Source organism: Aythya marila (genome assembly GCF_965140915.1).
Source record: "Aythya marila genome assembly, chromosome: 6".
In the NCBI taxonomy this organism is placed as follows: Eukaryota; Metazoa; Chordata; class Aves; order Anseriformes; family Anatidae; genus Aythya; species Aythya marila.
Genome location: NC_139047.1, coordinates 12,138,624 through 12,154,728, shown reverse-complemented (window position 1 = coordinate 12,154,728; position 16,105 = coordinate 12,138,624). Strand labels below are relative to the sequence as shown.

The window sequence follows — 16,105 nt, the reverse complement described above, 5'->3', positions numbered from 1 at the left end:
TAGTGTGTAGTATTTAAGTACTCATATGTCAGTTCTGCAAATTCTCACTCCGTCTGGATCATTTGTAAGAAAAATGCACAGCACCTCTCTCACTGGGGTCTGAATAATGGTGAGTTAAAAAATGATCCTGTAGTTCTTTAAATGAATAGCTATAGGTTTGAGTCTTAAAGGTTTCCTGAACTCTTACTGCCTGACCATTCATAGCTTTTAGCAGAACGTTTTAAACAGAAATTTAATGAATCATTTAGCAAAATCTGTTAAAAAGACAATTGATGGACTCTTCAGGTCTTAGTAAGCTTGTTTGGACAGCTTGTATAAATGCATCTTAAAACGCCCCTCTGCGATAAATACAGTTGTTTATGTACAATGTGTCTGAATTTTGGGGATGTATCACAGATCTTAAGAACCCAAAGCCATAAAAAATTGTTTATTTTGTGGATTCATGCAATACAAAACAATCAGGATCATATCATACAACACCCATGTGCAGGCTAGTTCATGTAACACACATCCACTTCACAGGTGCAGAAACATGAAGTGAACAGCGTGCTCTAGCTTCCTTTCCGGAGTGAGCTAAGCATTGGACATTTACTGCCAACTAAAACTGAATGTATTATCTTCTTACCTCTCGTTTTGCATGGCAGTTGACATAGGATTGACCGTTGGACTAACTGATTTATTTCTCTCCCAAATCATCATGAGTTCTGCCATCCTCTCCTCAGCACATTGGGCTGTTAATCGAGCTTCAGCATCTTGATCCCAACAGTCTTCAATTGTTTCTTTAAGTGACCTCACGGCCTAAAATAAAATAAAATAAAATCCTGATTTCTTATTTTCCCTTTATATCATGCTTCTAATTTACTGTTCTATGGCAGCATACTGCATGGATGTGGATGAAAATAGTCACAAGTTGGTGAGAAAGAGACATGGAAGATAGACAACACAATTTAATTCAAAGCTAGTTTACCCTAATAACAGCAATATTAAAGACTACCATTATCATACCTCACACACACCCAAAGTAGGAAGATAATTATGTAGAAAAAGTTACATTTACAGTTGTCCAAGCAACCCTTCAGCCTACCCTCTCTTATGTGCGTGTGCTCATTCTCCTTGCTTTATGAATGCCATGTACAAAGGATTGACCATGCTCTGGAAACACTGCCATGGTTATCCTCACAATTCAGCTAATGGTCCTTGCCTTGCTGCCCTGCACTGTATGCAATTGACACAGCCTTGCTCATTTCATCATGCTTTTCTTCTTCTGCACACTACCCTAATATCCAAATGCCTCAGTGAAATGTTGGTGAATTTGTTTGCACTATGGGAGGAGATTATTGCTGCCCTTGTTTTACAGATGGAGAAATGGCAACAGACACACTTTCCTGGGATCACACTGTGGGATGAATGGTGCAGTCAGGATTAGAGCTCAAGACCTCCAAATCATGCTGCCATATGGTCAGAGACCTGGAGAGGAGACAACTGAAATTACGAGCTCTGAACATTTGTACTTGCACTGCATCCTGAGCACAGAAAGACAGACGTTTATGGGCCCCTGCTGCCAGTTATGCCCTATGGATAGAATATAATTTGCCAGAATGTCTCACATCTCAGCCCAGGTTTAACTTCTCTAGCACTACTGACAGTGCATAGTCCCAGCTGGGCACTAAAGCATTCACTGGGCCCTGCTGATTGTTTCTGTGCCAGAACTGCCATGTTCACTCCTGGCAGCGAAAGACAAGAGTAGCTCTGCCTGCTAGCGAAGAGCTCCTTGCCCACAGAGCAGGCTCCTGGCATCACTTGCATCTGGCAAGTCACTGCTGCTCAGTGATGCAGACATCACTGCTGCACAGACAGGGATGAGCCGCCACACAAGTAAATCACCTCCCTTTCCACAGTTGATTGAAGAAGGGCTAAGCAACCAAAATACCCCTAGCAGAGGGACATGAATCTAAAAGCACCCTCAGGGACAATGAGGAGATACTGTACTGGATAAGTTTTCTCTCCCTAAATAAAAAGGTTTCATTCAGCTTTTAGTACTTGATTTAGACACAGTTTACATGCATCTTTAAGTCAGTGGACATCCTAATCTCTTGCCTTACTCCTTTGTAAAGCTCTCCCGTAAAAGTTTCACCAGAAAGAAAACTAAGTAGCATTTAGTAGTCTTTCTTCCAGATGATCCATTCCTGTCAATGTTTTAAGGATATTGAAAGGACCACCGTTCTGACAGTACAGATAGTTAACAAGACTAAAGTTCTAGAGCTTCACATTTACCATAATGTTGTATTTTCTATTAATTTCAGGTTCAAAGAGTTCTACACTAAAGTCTACTATTTAGAAGTTCTACAACTCATAAAAAAGGATGAAAGGGAATAAAGGGAATAAATCTGCATTATTCTATTTTTCTTCTGATAGCCTTCAGTCCCAACCTTTGAGATCAAGCTTGGTTCCTGCTTTTGGCTTGGAAAATGAGATAAATGATGGTAACATCCCTACTCAGTTTATAGGCCTGATATTATTTTATACACACCATCTGTTAATTTATACTGTGAAAAACAATAACCACTATACAAGGTCTATATCATAACACGTTCAAGAAGCAGACTGCAAAAGTAATCATAAAATTAGGATTCCACATCCTTAAAGTGCCTTAATTACGTGACCTACACAATAGTTTTTTTTTTTTTAATTTTTATTTCTAAAAGGAAAAGGATAAATACATTTATCTAATAGATGAACTTGCACAAAGATGTTTTAACACAACATGTAAATGTAGCTCTATATAATGGGCAGAAGTCTTTTATCCCATTCCTGAGACAAAGGAGGTAAGGACCTTGGTCCAGAGTTAGGTTGTCTGAATCTTATATTTCTATGACATCTCAGAGCGTTTAAGATGTCATCCTAGACTGGCACAGGGTGGAATGGGTTGTTTGATACCTATAAGCGAACTGTAGGTTATTACACCCCAAAGAATGTGTCAAGCAGTTTAAATACAGGAATTGTTATTAGGTCGGTGTATAATAGAGTCTACCAATTTGTTAAAACAAACATTGAAAATGGTAGTCTGCAAAACAAAACCAACCTTAAACTGTTTTAGTTACAACTGTCTTCAAAAACAGCTGTCAACATTGGGTTCTTCCAATACTGCATTTGCCAACATGTCTGTGGGTTTTGTTTGCTTGTTTGTTTCTTTCTTTGTTTTTACTTTTGTTAAGATTGTCTGGACAAAACCATGCAATAAGAAAACCTCTCTATGAAGCTCTCAACTCAGTTGCAACATGTTTTATAACAGTGTTAACACTGGAGGCTATGCTCCTCTCTGAAAATGGCTTCATATGTATTTACAAGTACCAGCAGAGATGAGGCCTTAGGCTCCCCACTATCTGTGCAGTAGCTACATACTTATCAAGTAGCAAAGTCTCTGAAGATTGAAGGGCATAACTTCAGAAAGTGAATTCATAAAAATATCTTTTTAGATGAGTCAAATACATAATTTCCATACTTGCAGTCAATGTATTTTAGTTTAAACAACCTATTGTGTATCAGGTAGAACTCAGTAACTGTTCACGTTTTACTTTGCTTGGAATAAAAGACAGAACCTCCACTATGCTAAGGGGAGTTGCATTACCTCACCTTTGCTGCAGATGAAAGCAAGCACACAGACTCTCACCAGAGTTCAGCTGACTTGCAGTAACTTGTTGGCCTGCAGCAGCAAGCAAGACTCTAAGCCATAGCTATACTAATTCAAAACAACAAACAACATTACTTTGTTTATACTGTAGAAAAAAATTGTAGATCAAATGAAGCCTATAAAATTTCTAATGTAGTTATAGCGAAACAGTTGCTAGAAAATGTAGCCTCTGTAAATTCTGAGAACTATACTCCTCTTCAAAAATAGTTTATTATAATGTTTATAAAATTTCGGTATTGGAGGATTATAATTACATTTTGCCAAATATTTTATGGTGTTACTAGTTTATATAATGTCAAAAGTCAAAAAAATACCTTTATGTTCCTCATCCAGTATACAGAGAATACATGGGAACTTCATGCATACTGAAAATTACTTTCCAGATAACACCCTATAAATTGCTTATTTCTAAATGTTCCATCTCACCAGGCTGTTTTCTTTCCATGCTTCTGGGAATTTTGGTCTTTGCTTCTCCCTGGACACCAAGACTTGCATATCTTCAAAAGTGGGATGGTTTCCGACTTCTGTCTGGAAAGCCATCTGGTACTCTGGCACAGACTCCCCTGTTCGCAAAAGAAAGAATGAAAATAAAATACATATATATGTATATATATATGTATTAAAAAAAAAAAAGGCAGGGCAAGAGCTTTCAAGTGATGAAAGATAGTATCAAAATTGCTGTCTATCAAGACATTGCGACTCCACCCTCAAACCCTGCCCTCCTATCCCCCAAAAATCTGAATTAAATGAATTAAATTAAATGAACAATTGAATTGTGTTGTTTGGGAACCTCTCAAAGGATAGCATCTCCAAACTTTGCTGATTGAGGGGTACCTTCAGGATGTCCAGGAGCCCGAGGATGACACCTAATGTCTGTGAAACGTAAATGACTGAGTGTACTTCATCTGGGAGGAAGCCCAGACAGATTACAAGTCCCTGCATGTAATGTGTAGCTGTTTGACTACAGAGGGAATATTGCATGCCAGATTAATTCTATATGCTATAGCTGAAGAAGAAGATGGAGGTCGCTACACTTTCTCACATGTTAAGTTTTTACAGTTTATTTCCTCTTGTTTTATTTTACAGGTTTAGTTCCCTGAATTTTCAATGTCAGTATCATAAATTAAAGTATGAATGGCTAAAAGCCATATTAAATTACTGCACTTTCCCATCCATTTATTCATTTTGAAAGTCTGAAAGATATTTCAGGCCCCATATCAGCTGTAAATACTCATAGTACTGTCTTTGCCATCAACCCAACTCTCAACGTTCATAAACTCTGGACAATAAAAATAACACTCAAATTGCACTACTATGCAGCCTGCAAATTGCTTAAACAGGCAATTTGAGGTCTGTCAGCATGATTCATGCTTAACGATACAGTGTATTTGAGTATGAACAGTAACAATCTTGACCACTAGATGGCACCGCCTTAATGGCAGAAAATAACTGATAAAAGTATTTCCTTTCTTCACTTAAAAAGCTATGGCTAGGATAACATTGGTTGCTGGTACTCCCTTCTACTACTATTTTTTTCAGTTACCTGGGAAGAGGTCTGTACATCTCATAAATATTTCCCAGTAGATAAGGCCTAGTGCATACATATCTACTTGTTTCAAAGCAGATTCGCAGTCCCTCAAGTTCACTGCTCCTTCAAGCACTTCAGGGGCCATATAACGGATTGTACCAACCTGGAAAAACATAAAATCCAAGTTTCAAATCAAGAAGCAATGTCCAAATCCAATTCATTATGAAGATTTTGTGGTCTTTGGTTTCTGTGTAGTTGTTTTTGTTTGTTTCTTTAAATATCCTTAAAGAAGGATATTAAAGAAGAATATCCTTAAAGAAGAATATTTAAAGACATACTTCTTTGGCTAGAAAAAGGATACAGCTAAGATGGAAAAATACAGTTTTCTACAGCTAAGATGGAAAATGCAATTCTCGTCAAATATATACCCTCATCTTCTAGACTCATATCAGTAGCCTAGTCGTAATAAAGTCCTTCCCAAGCTCTGTCACTTTTTCATGTGTACTGTAACAAAATAACATTGTCCCTTATTCAGTGTTCTCATGTGCAAGATATAGTTTAATGTTTTTTCTTCCTGAAACGACTCTGTTTAACACCAATGCACATACCATAACGGGAGGGATGCTGCTGAACAAGGAACTTGGTCTGTTATTGCTGGACTGTCAGCAAGGCTTATCCCTACATCTTCCTTATTCGAAGGTTATTAACAGCTTTAGAAGGCATCTATTTATTTCCACTAGGGACGATGTTAGATTAGAGCCGATATTCATCAGCCCTTACAGGACAGTATTTTGTTAAAGGGCTATTCCACATCCCTGCATTTTAAACAGTGGTTTCCCTGTTTCTTCATTCGGTGAATGGAGATCTAAAAAGAGCACCCGTGCACTAGGTATTATTACTGTAACGCTTTCTAAGGGACGTTGATTAGTACTGCGAGACATGCTTTGAATTAAATGTAAAGATTTACTGTAAAAGCACATAGACAACAAATACACTGAAGCATTTGGGGGACTTTTAGTCTTCGTTTAAAGAAGACTCATTCTCACTGTATTTGAGTAGCCTATGTTCAGATGTTAGCATATTTTTGCTCATATATGTAATATATCTAACCATCTAGCAGATGTTTTTCCACAGTGTTCCTTTAAAATCATGAAAGGATGCAAATTCTGTAGCCTTCCTCAACAGTCCTTTCCAGACCTTCACTGTCTTCTACATATAAGAAATGTTTCTTCATAACTAACCTAAACTTTCCCTCGTACAACATAAGGCCATTACTTTTTGTCCTATCCAAATTGAATAGTTTATTCCTTTCTCTTTTAAGCACTTTACATATATGAGGACTTGTCTGTATCTGTACTTCAGTAGATGAAATAACCCTAATTCTTTCAGTCTTTTCTCAGAGGTTACTCTTTCGAGCATCCCCCATTATTCTGTCCTGATCCCTTCTCAGATGGTCCATGTCTTTCTACATGCATTTATTTTCCCAGATATATCCATTTGAAGTCCATAAAATTACAGATGACACAAAGAAATGGTTGTAGGATGTGGGTGCATATGTGTGGGGGAACTCCTTGACTTCCAAAGAATGTTTAGACTTAAGTAATATTTGCAGAACAAGATTAAAGGGGCTTGTACCCAAAGCTACCTTGCATATATAATCTCTCACACACAAAACTTCCAACTCCGTGGCTGCCAATCTTTCAAAATGCTAGGTTTGTTTTAGAGTATTTTGACAATAAAATCAGTCTCATCCTGTCAAGTTTTCAGCTACTTCTACCCCTATTGCACCAACTGCCCCTTAAAAGAATTGTACCACCTTAATATTCACCTTATAACAACTGTTTCTCAATGTTACTGTCATACTAATCTGTCCTCCTTTATATGCTGGCTTATCTTTATTTATACTTACCTCACTAATGGCAGCATTATCTTCCTCACCTGGGCGTACTAGTCTGTTTCCAGTTAACTTCATGGAGAGTCCAAAATCACTAATTACACATGTTCCATCATTCTTTACCAGTACATTGCGGCTGTTCAAGTCACGATGGGATATTGCAGGTTTGTAATGGTCTATTTGGACATATGAAAGTGCTTGTTATTATTTGAGCAGTTCTACTGTTCAGCAAAAGCAGAGAACCTCATTAGGTCTGCTCACCTATTATAAACAGAAAATTAACTTTTAGAAAACTAACATTTTTGCTTCTTTATAATGAACTCCACAGTATGCTATCTGTTGAAAACCGACTGGCATTCATAGCTTCACCATATCCATACAGCATATTAGGTTACTGTTACACAGGCTTAGTGTTTGCCATTTAGCTTTCCAAGGGATATTTCAGCATGATTTTGGCAGGGAAGACGTTGTGTACTTAAGCATAGACTTGCTGCCACAGACCTGACAGCCATTCCAAATGTTCTCTCTCATATCCACAGTCCTCTGTCAAATACAGCTCCAACTATTGACATTATAACTGAGATAGGCACCTATTCAGAAGATACATAGATAATATTATTCTAGAGGAGCTGAACATGTTAATCCTGCAAGGAGTTTGATCTTTTCCAAAGAGTAATCTCAGTTGTTCCCAGTTTATGTGCAATTTACGTAGTTAGTAAGAGCACCAGCACAATAGAACCAATTTTACTGTGGAATTCTTTCTATTCCATGAGCTCCTTTGTAGCATTTACAGATCAGCCTATGGCTGTCTCTTCTTTATGATGGAAGGTTTACACATTTTCTGGCTGCTAACGGACACACCTGTCTGCACATTTCAAAATGATGATAGCTGCAGTTTCAATGGCACATAGAAATACCAAGTTAGGTATTTTCAGCCTGGCACTTTTAACAGCATCTTCAGTTTTCATTCTGTGCTAGAGTTGATGCTTAACATTTGAAATATATGGTTTGGGACTTTAATCTGAATGTTAGCACCTTAATGTGGAATTAAGATTACCATCCTTTTATTTACTGCCCAAAAGCTAATGCTTCAGTGCCAGACCATATTCTGCAGCTTGTTATATCACAGATATCAGAATACCTGTTATATAATCATGATATTTCAGATGGCTGAAATTCTGGCTGAAATAGATGAGCAGAGATATATATCAATACAACAGCAGATCCAACACTCTAATAGAACACAAAAAACGGTAGTATCATTTGTACACAGAGAAGACTATGCTCACACCCTTCAGCAAATACCAAGAGATACAATAAAAACTACAGTGGTATTAGAAGATTGAATTATTTTTATGTATACAGTTCACACACACACACACACACAAAAATGCTGAGCTGATTTGTGCCTGAGCTGCAAAAAATAAACAGAACACTCCATCTGCTTGATCTCTGTTCGACAGACATCCAGTGCTTCAGGTCTTCAGTAATCTGTTGCCATGATACAGCAGCACTGCACAACTCTGCCTCCTCCTCTTGCCTGTCTCTGGGACTCTGCTGGCTCTTACTCCCTGTTTTCATGGAAGTGTCATAGGCACAGCCCACAAGAGGGAATTGTTCAAAGGAAAGAACATATCAGAAGTACTGAGTAATCTCTATTTGCATTCCTACTCACTGTACTGTCACAAAGTAAAAAGAAAGGCAGGAATCTTCTACCTGACAGAAATAGGAATATCGTGAACGCCTTAGCATCCCTTCCCAGCCTTACCTCCTCGAGGTAGCTCTGTGTGCAGGTACGCCAAGCCCCTAGTTATAGAATGTGCCAACCGACAAGAGCTCACCCAGTCACTTGTGTGGAGACTCAAATATTTGCACAGCGAACCCTAGCAAAAATAAAATAAGTACTGAATTAAAATATTTATCAAGTTGAATAATTAAGTACAAATCTTTAAGAAGGACAGTTTTATCCAGTGCTACTGAAAGGTGTAATTCTGCAACTGTTTCTGTGTATACACAGATATTATAAAACACAAGATTTTCACTAATTTTTAGTGGTGCCATTTGGTTTATGTAAGGAAGTAGAACAGAAAAATTATCATACATTGCATAATAATAGGGGTTGCCTTTAGTAGTAATGACAGTTATAAAACAAAAGCAATATATGCATTTCTTATACTCTTCTGTAAAAGTCCTTTCTCTGAACATTAGAAGGAGAAAGGTAACTGCAGATATAGCAGCCAGGGTGACTAATTAGCAGACTTTGAACCATTAGTATTTACAGAAAAACAGAGAACATCCCTGACTTGCATCTCCCCTGCTATCATATCTTTATTCATTGAACCAACAACCAAAAAAAACATAAAGGTTCCAAATAGGAGTGAGTCCACATACACTGAAGAAACAGGAAAAAAGAACATCATGTTGTGTTTTGTTGTTGTTGTTTATTAATTTCTAGTAGAATCTTCAAAGAAAACCAGAACAAAGGGTGTCAGTTGTGACACTGAAATATTCTAGAAACTTGAACTGAAACAAGAGCCAGATCCTGCAAACTGTAATACCTTTGAGCAGTTTTTTCTACAGTCCTCCATAATGATATGCTCAGTTTAAACAAAGCAAATCCCCATGCATAAATAACAGTAAGTCCAGTCTTCTCTGTACATGTATTATAAAATAATGGTTATTTATGACTACTGATGATCCCCTTTTGACTGTTTAAATATTTAATCTCAAAGATGTACCAGTACATAGCATCTTGCCATCACAGCTGCAAATAAAAAAATAATATTACAAAATGAGTTAAGTGACATTTGATTAAAAAACAACAATGGGTATTTGCCATTTGAGTGCATTTGGAGTCAACATTCAGGTATGTAACATAGGCACAATTCAGGTGGATACACATAGATATCATGATTTGAAATGACTGAAGCCTTAGATTTTTATTTTCTTTAATCCAACACTAAAACTAAACTCCAGTTATTTACTCCTTAATATAATTACAAATATCTTTCAACTTCTCAGATTTAGACTGTACTGAATAAGGAACCTATAAGCAGATAACCTTCTTGGCAAAAACATAGACCAAACATCACTCACGCAGGTTTATACAGCATTTTCTTTTTCATTGCAAAAATACTGTCATACCAACTTTGAATACATTTTAGTAACAACAAGCTGAAAATCCATCTAGTAATGAAATATAAAGAATTTTACCTTATTTTTTTTAAAGCTCTAAGAAATACAAGCATGCATTAGCTTCTTTCCCCTTTCAGTTTTACCATAGCAACAAACCCCAAATCCTAAATCAGGGGTGCGCAAAAATTCTTGTTACTCCTTGAGGCCTAAATCTCAGGCTTAATCCTCTCTCTACTCAAGTCCACATTTGATAGTGCTAAGTTACAAAATATGAAATACTGAGATAAAACAGTTTGTCTACATATAAACTTAAGGTAAATGAAGATAGACTGCACAGTTCAAAACATCCACTTCTGATGTATACTCCTCCCACTTAGTTTTTGGCTCCTGCCTAGCACTAGACTTTTTAGGTTCAGGTATGATTACGGCTATAGTGCTCATTGCAAAGATTCTTACAGTGCAATGCTCCAGAGGCTGTGAGCAATTCTGGTATTAGAACACAGTTTCCTTGTTTGCTTTGAACAAATTACTGCGCTATATATACTGTACTTTTTTTTTCCTCAACATTCTCTGGGGGATGTAAGGACCGACTGCCAGAAACTTAGGTGCAGTAAAAGATTTTCTTAGTTTTGTGGGTTGAAATTCCAACCCATTCTTATGGAGCCAACAGGACTGTTGTAGTCTAACTGGGAAATAGTGTATAAAGATCAAACCAACTTCAAGACCTTTTTGCTCCGAAGTTTTGTAACTGCTATATATTTTTAAGCTGGTTGAGAACTGTGATTTTATATTCTTAGTCAAGTGCCGTATAAAGGACAACCAGAAAAAGTTTTAGTCAAGATAGAGATTTGTAAATGAGATTATTCTTTTTCAGAGTCATGAGTTACATGTTAAATTGATGATATTTGTTCCAATTATGACTTTTGATTAAAATGATGGTTTTGCTCTAACAATCATAAGATTTTACTATGTGTTTTACAACAATTTTTCATTTGTCCTAAAAAGACATGAATGTTTGAATATGAGGGGCACAATTCTATGACTATTCCATATTTTCCGTATTTCGTGTTGTGCCATCCCTTGCAACTTACTCACTGCTTATTCACCTGCCATACCTCACAGTACCATCACAATAGCATGTTGATTAGCCTATACACATATCCTCCCTTTTATTACTTGCTCCCCTACCTTCATCCTTCTGAATGCATTTGGATAACAGCATGATTTGGTTTAATCTGGTATGTCTCGCTTTCACCCAGGCAACAACAAAAACAGTTTTCTGTGTGAAAATGCTCCATTTTGTGTTTTCCTATTTTCAATAAGAAAAGTTTTTCCAGGGAGAATGATATTTTGGATGTGTAGTATTTCACTTGTACATCTTGCATGGGCTGCCCCTTATTGAAGTAAGTTTTATGAGTAATTTGAATGGTGCCATTTCCTTTTAGTAGGGTTTCCACAGCAGGGTTTCTTCCCTGCTGTTAGCTCAGCATACAGCAGAACATCTGCTCACTGAATTAAGGACCATACTGTGCATTAATTACACCTGCTGTGCACTTTTTCCAATGACTTCCAAGCCACCAGTGGATTGATTTTAGGCTAATCTTGCTGTTTTTAATACTGTATTGGGAAAGAATGTGATAATATGATGTTATAAGCTTCATCTGTGCATTTAATCAGATTGTTAACTGATCCTGTTTATAGAAGCAACAACACAATTTTCAACCAAATTACATTTCAACTAAAAATCATTTAATTCAAGAAACCAGCAAAGCCAGATCACCTGTTAAGACAGTTATGTTAAACACTACCAGGAGCAGAATACTCAATTGATTTCACTGAACTCAGCTGAAAATAAGCCTACCCTGACACAGAAAGCCAGAGCCAAAGTGCTTTGCCACTGTGCATATAGCATGGACTAGACCATCCTTTTCTATAGTCATTTCTAGTCTTTGCAATCTCTTCTTATATGTCCTTCTCTTATAAACTGACACAAATAAGCATGTTCTCACTTAAAAATTTTCAATTAAAATGTTCGTTCTACATTTGTGAAGTGATAGGTTGTCTTCTTAAAGTTGCATATATATTTAGATTTATATACACAAAAGCAATTTAAATTTCAATGCAAGCATATACATAGAACTTGAAACATCTTAAGAGAAAGGCCATCATTACTCCTATTTGTGGTTGTTCTGTTTCTTTTTGCTAGTTGAATAAGCAGCTTTTGTCCTACTGGCTGCCTAACCAATCAAGCTTCAGCCATCACATTTGCACACTGGAATAAATACAATGAGTTCACTTACTTGAGACCAAAAAGCTCATTAAAGTATTATTTAACAGAACAGTTAAAATCCTTTTCTATACACAAGGAAAAAAAATATGAAATGTAAATCTTTGCGTTTTCATATATGCAACCCCTCAAACACATATTTTATGATTTTCTGTGATAAGCAATTCACAATTATGGTCTGCATTTTAAAAATATTTTCATTTTTTTGTACTCACACGCACACACACACAGAGTCACAAACTCAGATAAATGAATTTTAGGAGGTAAGCACCCAGTTAGCTAAGAAAATTTGAAGATACAGGAAGATACAGTCCTTGAAAGTAAGCCAGCCTTCTTAAGAATTCTTTTATATCATCAATATGTGGTACAACAAAATAAATATGGTATTCCCTATAAAGCTTAAAAAAGGTAACAGGATGCCTTATGTTTCATTGTATTAAAACAAACAAACAAACAAACACACCCTGCCATTTACAGCTACTAAGTGAGGTTATAAATACCATAATAGAGGTGTAATGTTTTAATACTAAGTAGTTTTAAGTTGATTAATATATTTTTATGCAAAAATAACTCTTCAAATACTGTCCTCGATTATCCCACAGTTGATTTTAAAAAGTGACCTGTAACCAAAAGCAAAATATTAAACCAAGAATTTAAGACTACATTTTAAGACTAGATTTGATAGTAGTAATTTAGAAACCTTAAAGGGTGTTACAGTAAGCCACGCTAAGTTTCATTAAAATTGTAACTTATATGGATTTTTTTCACATTACACCAGGCAAAGGTGACTACTGTGCAAGAACTCCAAATTATTGGCCAATACTGAAGTGCATTCTTTTTATGTGGCTATTCTTAGGAATCTAAACTAATCCAATTGATTTATTTGAAACACTTACATTGGGATAATATTCCATCACCAATAAGTACTCCATACGCCCGTCTGCAGTGAATCTCTCATCTCCCACAATGAAGCGGGCAATGTTGTCATGTTCCATCAGTGGAATCCTGTAAATGTTCCTCTCATTAACAAAGTTCTGACGATTAGCAAAAGAAAATACTTTCACAGCAACTGGGCGTTCATCTAGGGAGCCTTTATACACTGCTCCGTATCGTCCCCGGCCAATCAACTGAAAACAAACAAACAAACAAACAAACAAACATAATTAGTTCACTAAGTAATAAGCAAAGGCAAAATCAAAATTTTAACTCTACAACAATTATATGCCAACCTTTATAATGAATTACACTGTAAAATTATTAAATATTTTGTACTGAAAATCAGAATTAGAATACTGTCATAAACGTTATTTTGGAGCTGTAAACCCTAGCATAGGCCCACTTAGATCTTACTACATTGATCTATAGTCTGAACACCTAATAAATAAATCATAAATAATCTATTCAGCAGCTTCATATGGGATATCAATAAAATCAATAAGCTTTATGCTGAAAAAGCTCTTTAATTAAACTTTTGACTACTGAACATTTATAGCTTTTACGTGATCAATTTTAATCAACTCCAGAGATCACAGGCATTAAGCTACACATTTTAGGTTTAGGGTAGCTTTACAAGCCGTACATTTTAAGTTAATAATGACAAATATGCATTTGCAGTGTAAGATAGATACCAAAAGAAGTAAACAGGTTTTAACAGAAAGAAATAACTAATTCTCTGCTACCTGTGAATCTTTATTCTAGCCTCCACTGTTAGTCTTCACAGAAAAGCCTTTTCCATCTCCATGGCAACTAAAGAAAGATGTGATCTCTGCTCTAAATCAGAACCCTGGACCACCCTCATGAAGAGTCCTAGTTTCTAAACCTCAAAACATTCTGACTACATAAGAATTTAAGAATCTATTGAATTCAAATCATTTACAGGCACATCTAGATGTGAAACAAGCATCTTTTTACTTTTTAAAATGCTTACAAATAGAGGAGAAGGGGAAGCAGAAGGGATTGTAAAGTAATGATTTTAAAGACAATAAAATTATCTAACAGGAAAGTTTTCTAAACTTAAGTATCATTTAACAGGCAAGACTTTCCATTTTTCAGACCTCCCAAGGCAGAGTCCTCAACGTGGATTGCGAAGTGACAGTATATCACCTCAAGGTACAAATACAGAATATACAAGTATTCTACCCACAGAGACACAAAAGGCAAACACAGGTGAAGAGAGTTTGTCCTGCAACACCCTATGGCTGGAGGTGAGGTGGCAACTCCTAGGATTTCAGAAAAAGGACTGAAGATTCTGTAGATCTCCCCATCAACAAAACTGCTGCTTTTTCCAAGACCGTATATCAATATAAGTAATTTCATCTGAGATTTTGCCACACTTCTACAATATGTACTTTTCTACTCTTGTAAACTCTACCTCAAGTACTTTTTGTTGGCAGAGGGCACACAAATTTCTTTGCAAGTTAGTCTGCTTTCCGGGTTTGCGCAGAGCACACCACAGTGAGGACTACATGTCTGCAGCCTCCATCTGTAGCTGTAATTTCTAATGGGCAAGAAAAAAAAAGCATCACTGAATTTCTTTCAGTTATTCTATTGATCTATTTTTAGGTAAAAGCTTTTAAAAATTCCATGCAAGTTCTACCACATATAACAATTGAAAGCATAAAATTCTGCAGGTTTCTGGTGATACATCTAACACCAAGCTCAGTGGAAAGTTCTGGTTGGCCTCTAGTTGCCATGGAAATACGGAGTACCTCACTGTGAATAATGACAACACGTAAAAGCACTACTATTGAAATATACAGCCCTATCTGCAGTCAGTTCTGTGCTCCAATGATGTTACCAAAGCTTTGCAAATTACTACCATAGGATATTGTACTTAAAGCAGTGTCAAGCAAAAAGAAGGATTTTTGATGCCATGCTGAAATACAGCACATTCCAACTCCCCTTGCATCTGTTACCTTCCACTGTTTAATATTTTCTTTTTAAGGTAGAATGTGTTGTAGCTAATACCAACAATATTGCTACCAAAGCCAGGCAAAACATAATTGCTGTAACCTTCTATTTCTTGCTTTTAAACTGATCTAGAGGAAAAGATTACAGAAGTGCACTGATACATTTATTGCTGTAACTGTAAGTGAGAAGTGATACGACCACAAGTCTTTCACTGAATAAAAACGAAGATTAAGAAACAAGTTGAACACATACCTCCAATAACTTTAGATTGTCCAGATCCAAAGAGGGCTCTGATGCTGCTGCCTCCATCATGTTCATACTGTGCAAACCTTGCTTACGGTCTCCTGTATGGAAAGGGGTGGGAACAGATTCAGGCAGTTTGAGGATGGGTTTGGTTTTTTTTTTGGCCATGTTATAAGCAAAAGTAAAACTTACCTGGGACTTGTTAGAAACACATAGCGTGGACATGACAAATAAGAAGGAATCCTGTAAACTTTTTGAGTTAGCGAGATCAGCAGTGAAGGTGCTGATATAAGGCTACCTGCTACACACGTTTTGATAATTGATTGTCATTGGCAATTAGTGTAAAGCATGTTTACAGCTTCACTTAAGCTATGTTGAGTAGAGGATTTGTTGAGGAAAAATGAGCCTCAAAATGCC

The 16,105-nt window shown here is 36.5% G+C and overlaps 1 protein-coding gene across 3 annotated transcripts in view; it reads right to left on the bottom strand.

Moving 5' to 3' along the window:
- BMPR2 (bone morphogenetic protein receptor type 2) overlaps positions 1-16,105 on the bottom strand; it is a 133,013-nt gene that overhangs the window by 10,205 nt on the left and 106,703 nt on the right. For all 3 annotated transcript variants that reach the window (XM_082764066.1, XM_082764065.1, XM_082764067.1), the window contains 7 exons: positions 15,698-15,789; positions 13,432-13,662; positions 8,882-8,996; positions 7,129-7,289; positions 5,235-5,382; positions 4,118-4,254; positions 626-798 (listed from right to left, as the gene is read on the bottom strand). In XM_082764066.1, coding sequence (XP_082620192.1) covers positions 626-798; positions 4,118-4,254; positions 5,235-5,382; positions 7,129-7,289; positions 8,882-8,996; positions 13,432-13,662; positions 15,698-15,789 — 1,057 coding nt within the window. The remainder of the gene's footprint in view (positions 1-625; positions 799-4,117; positions 4,255-5,234; positions 5,383-7,128; positions 7,290-8,881; positions 8,997-13,431; positions 13,663-15,697; positions 15,790-16,105) is intronic.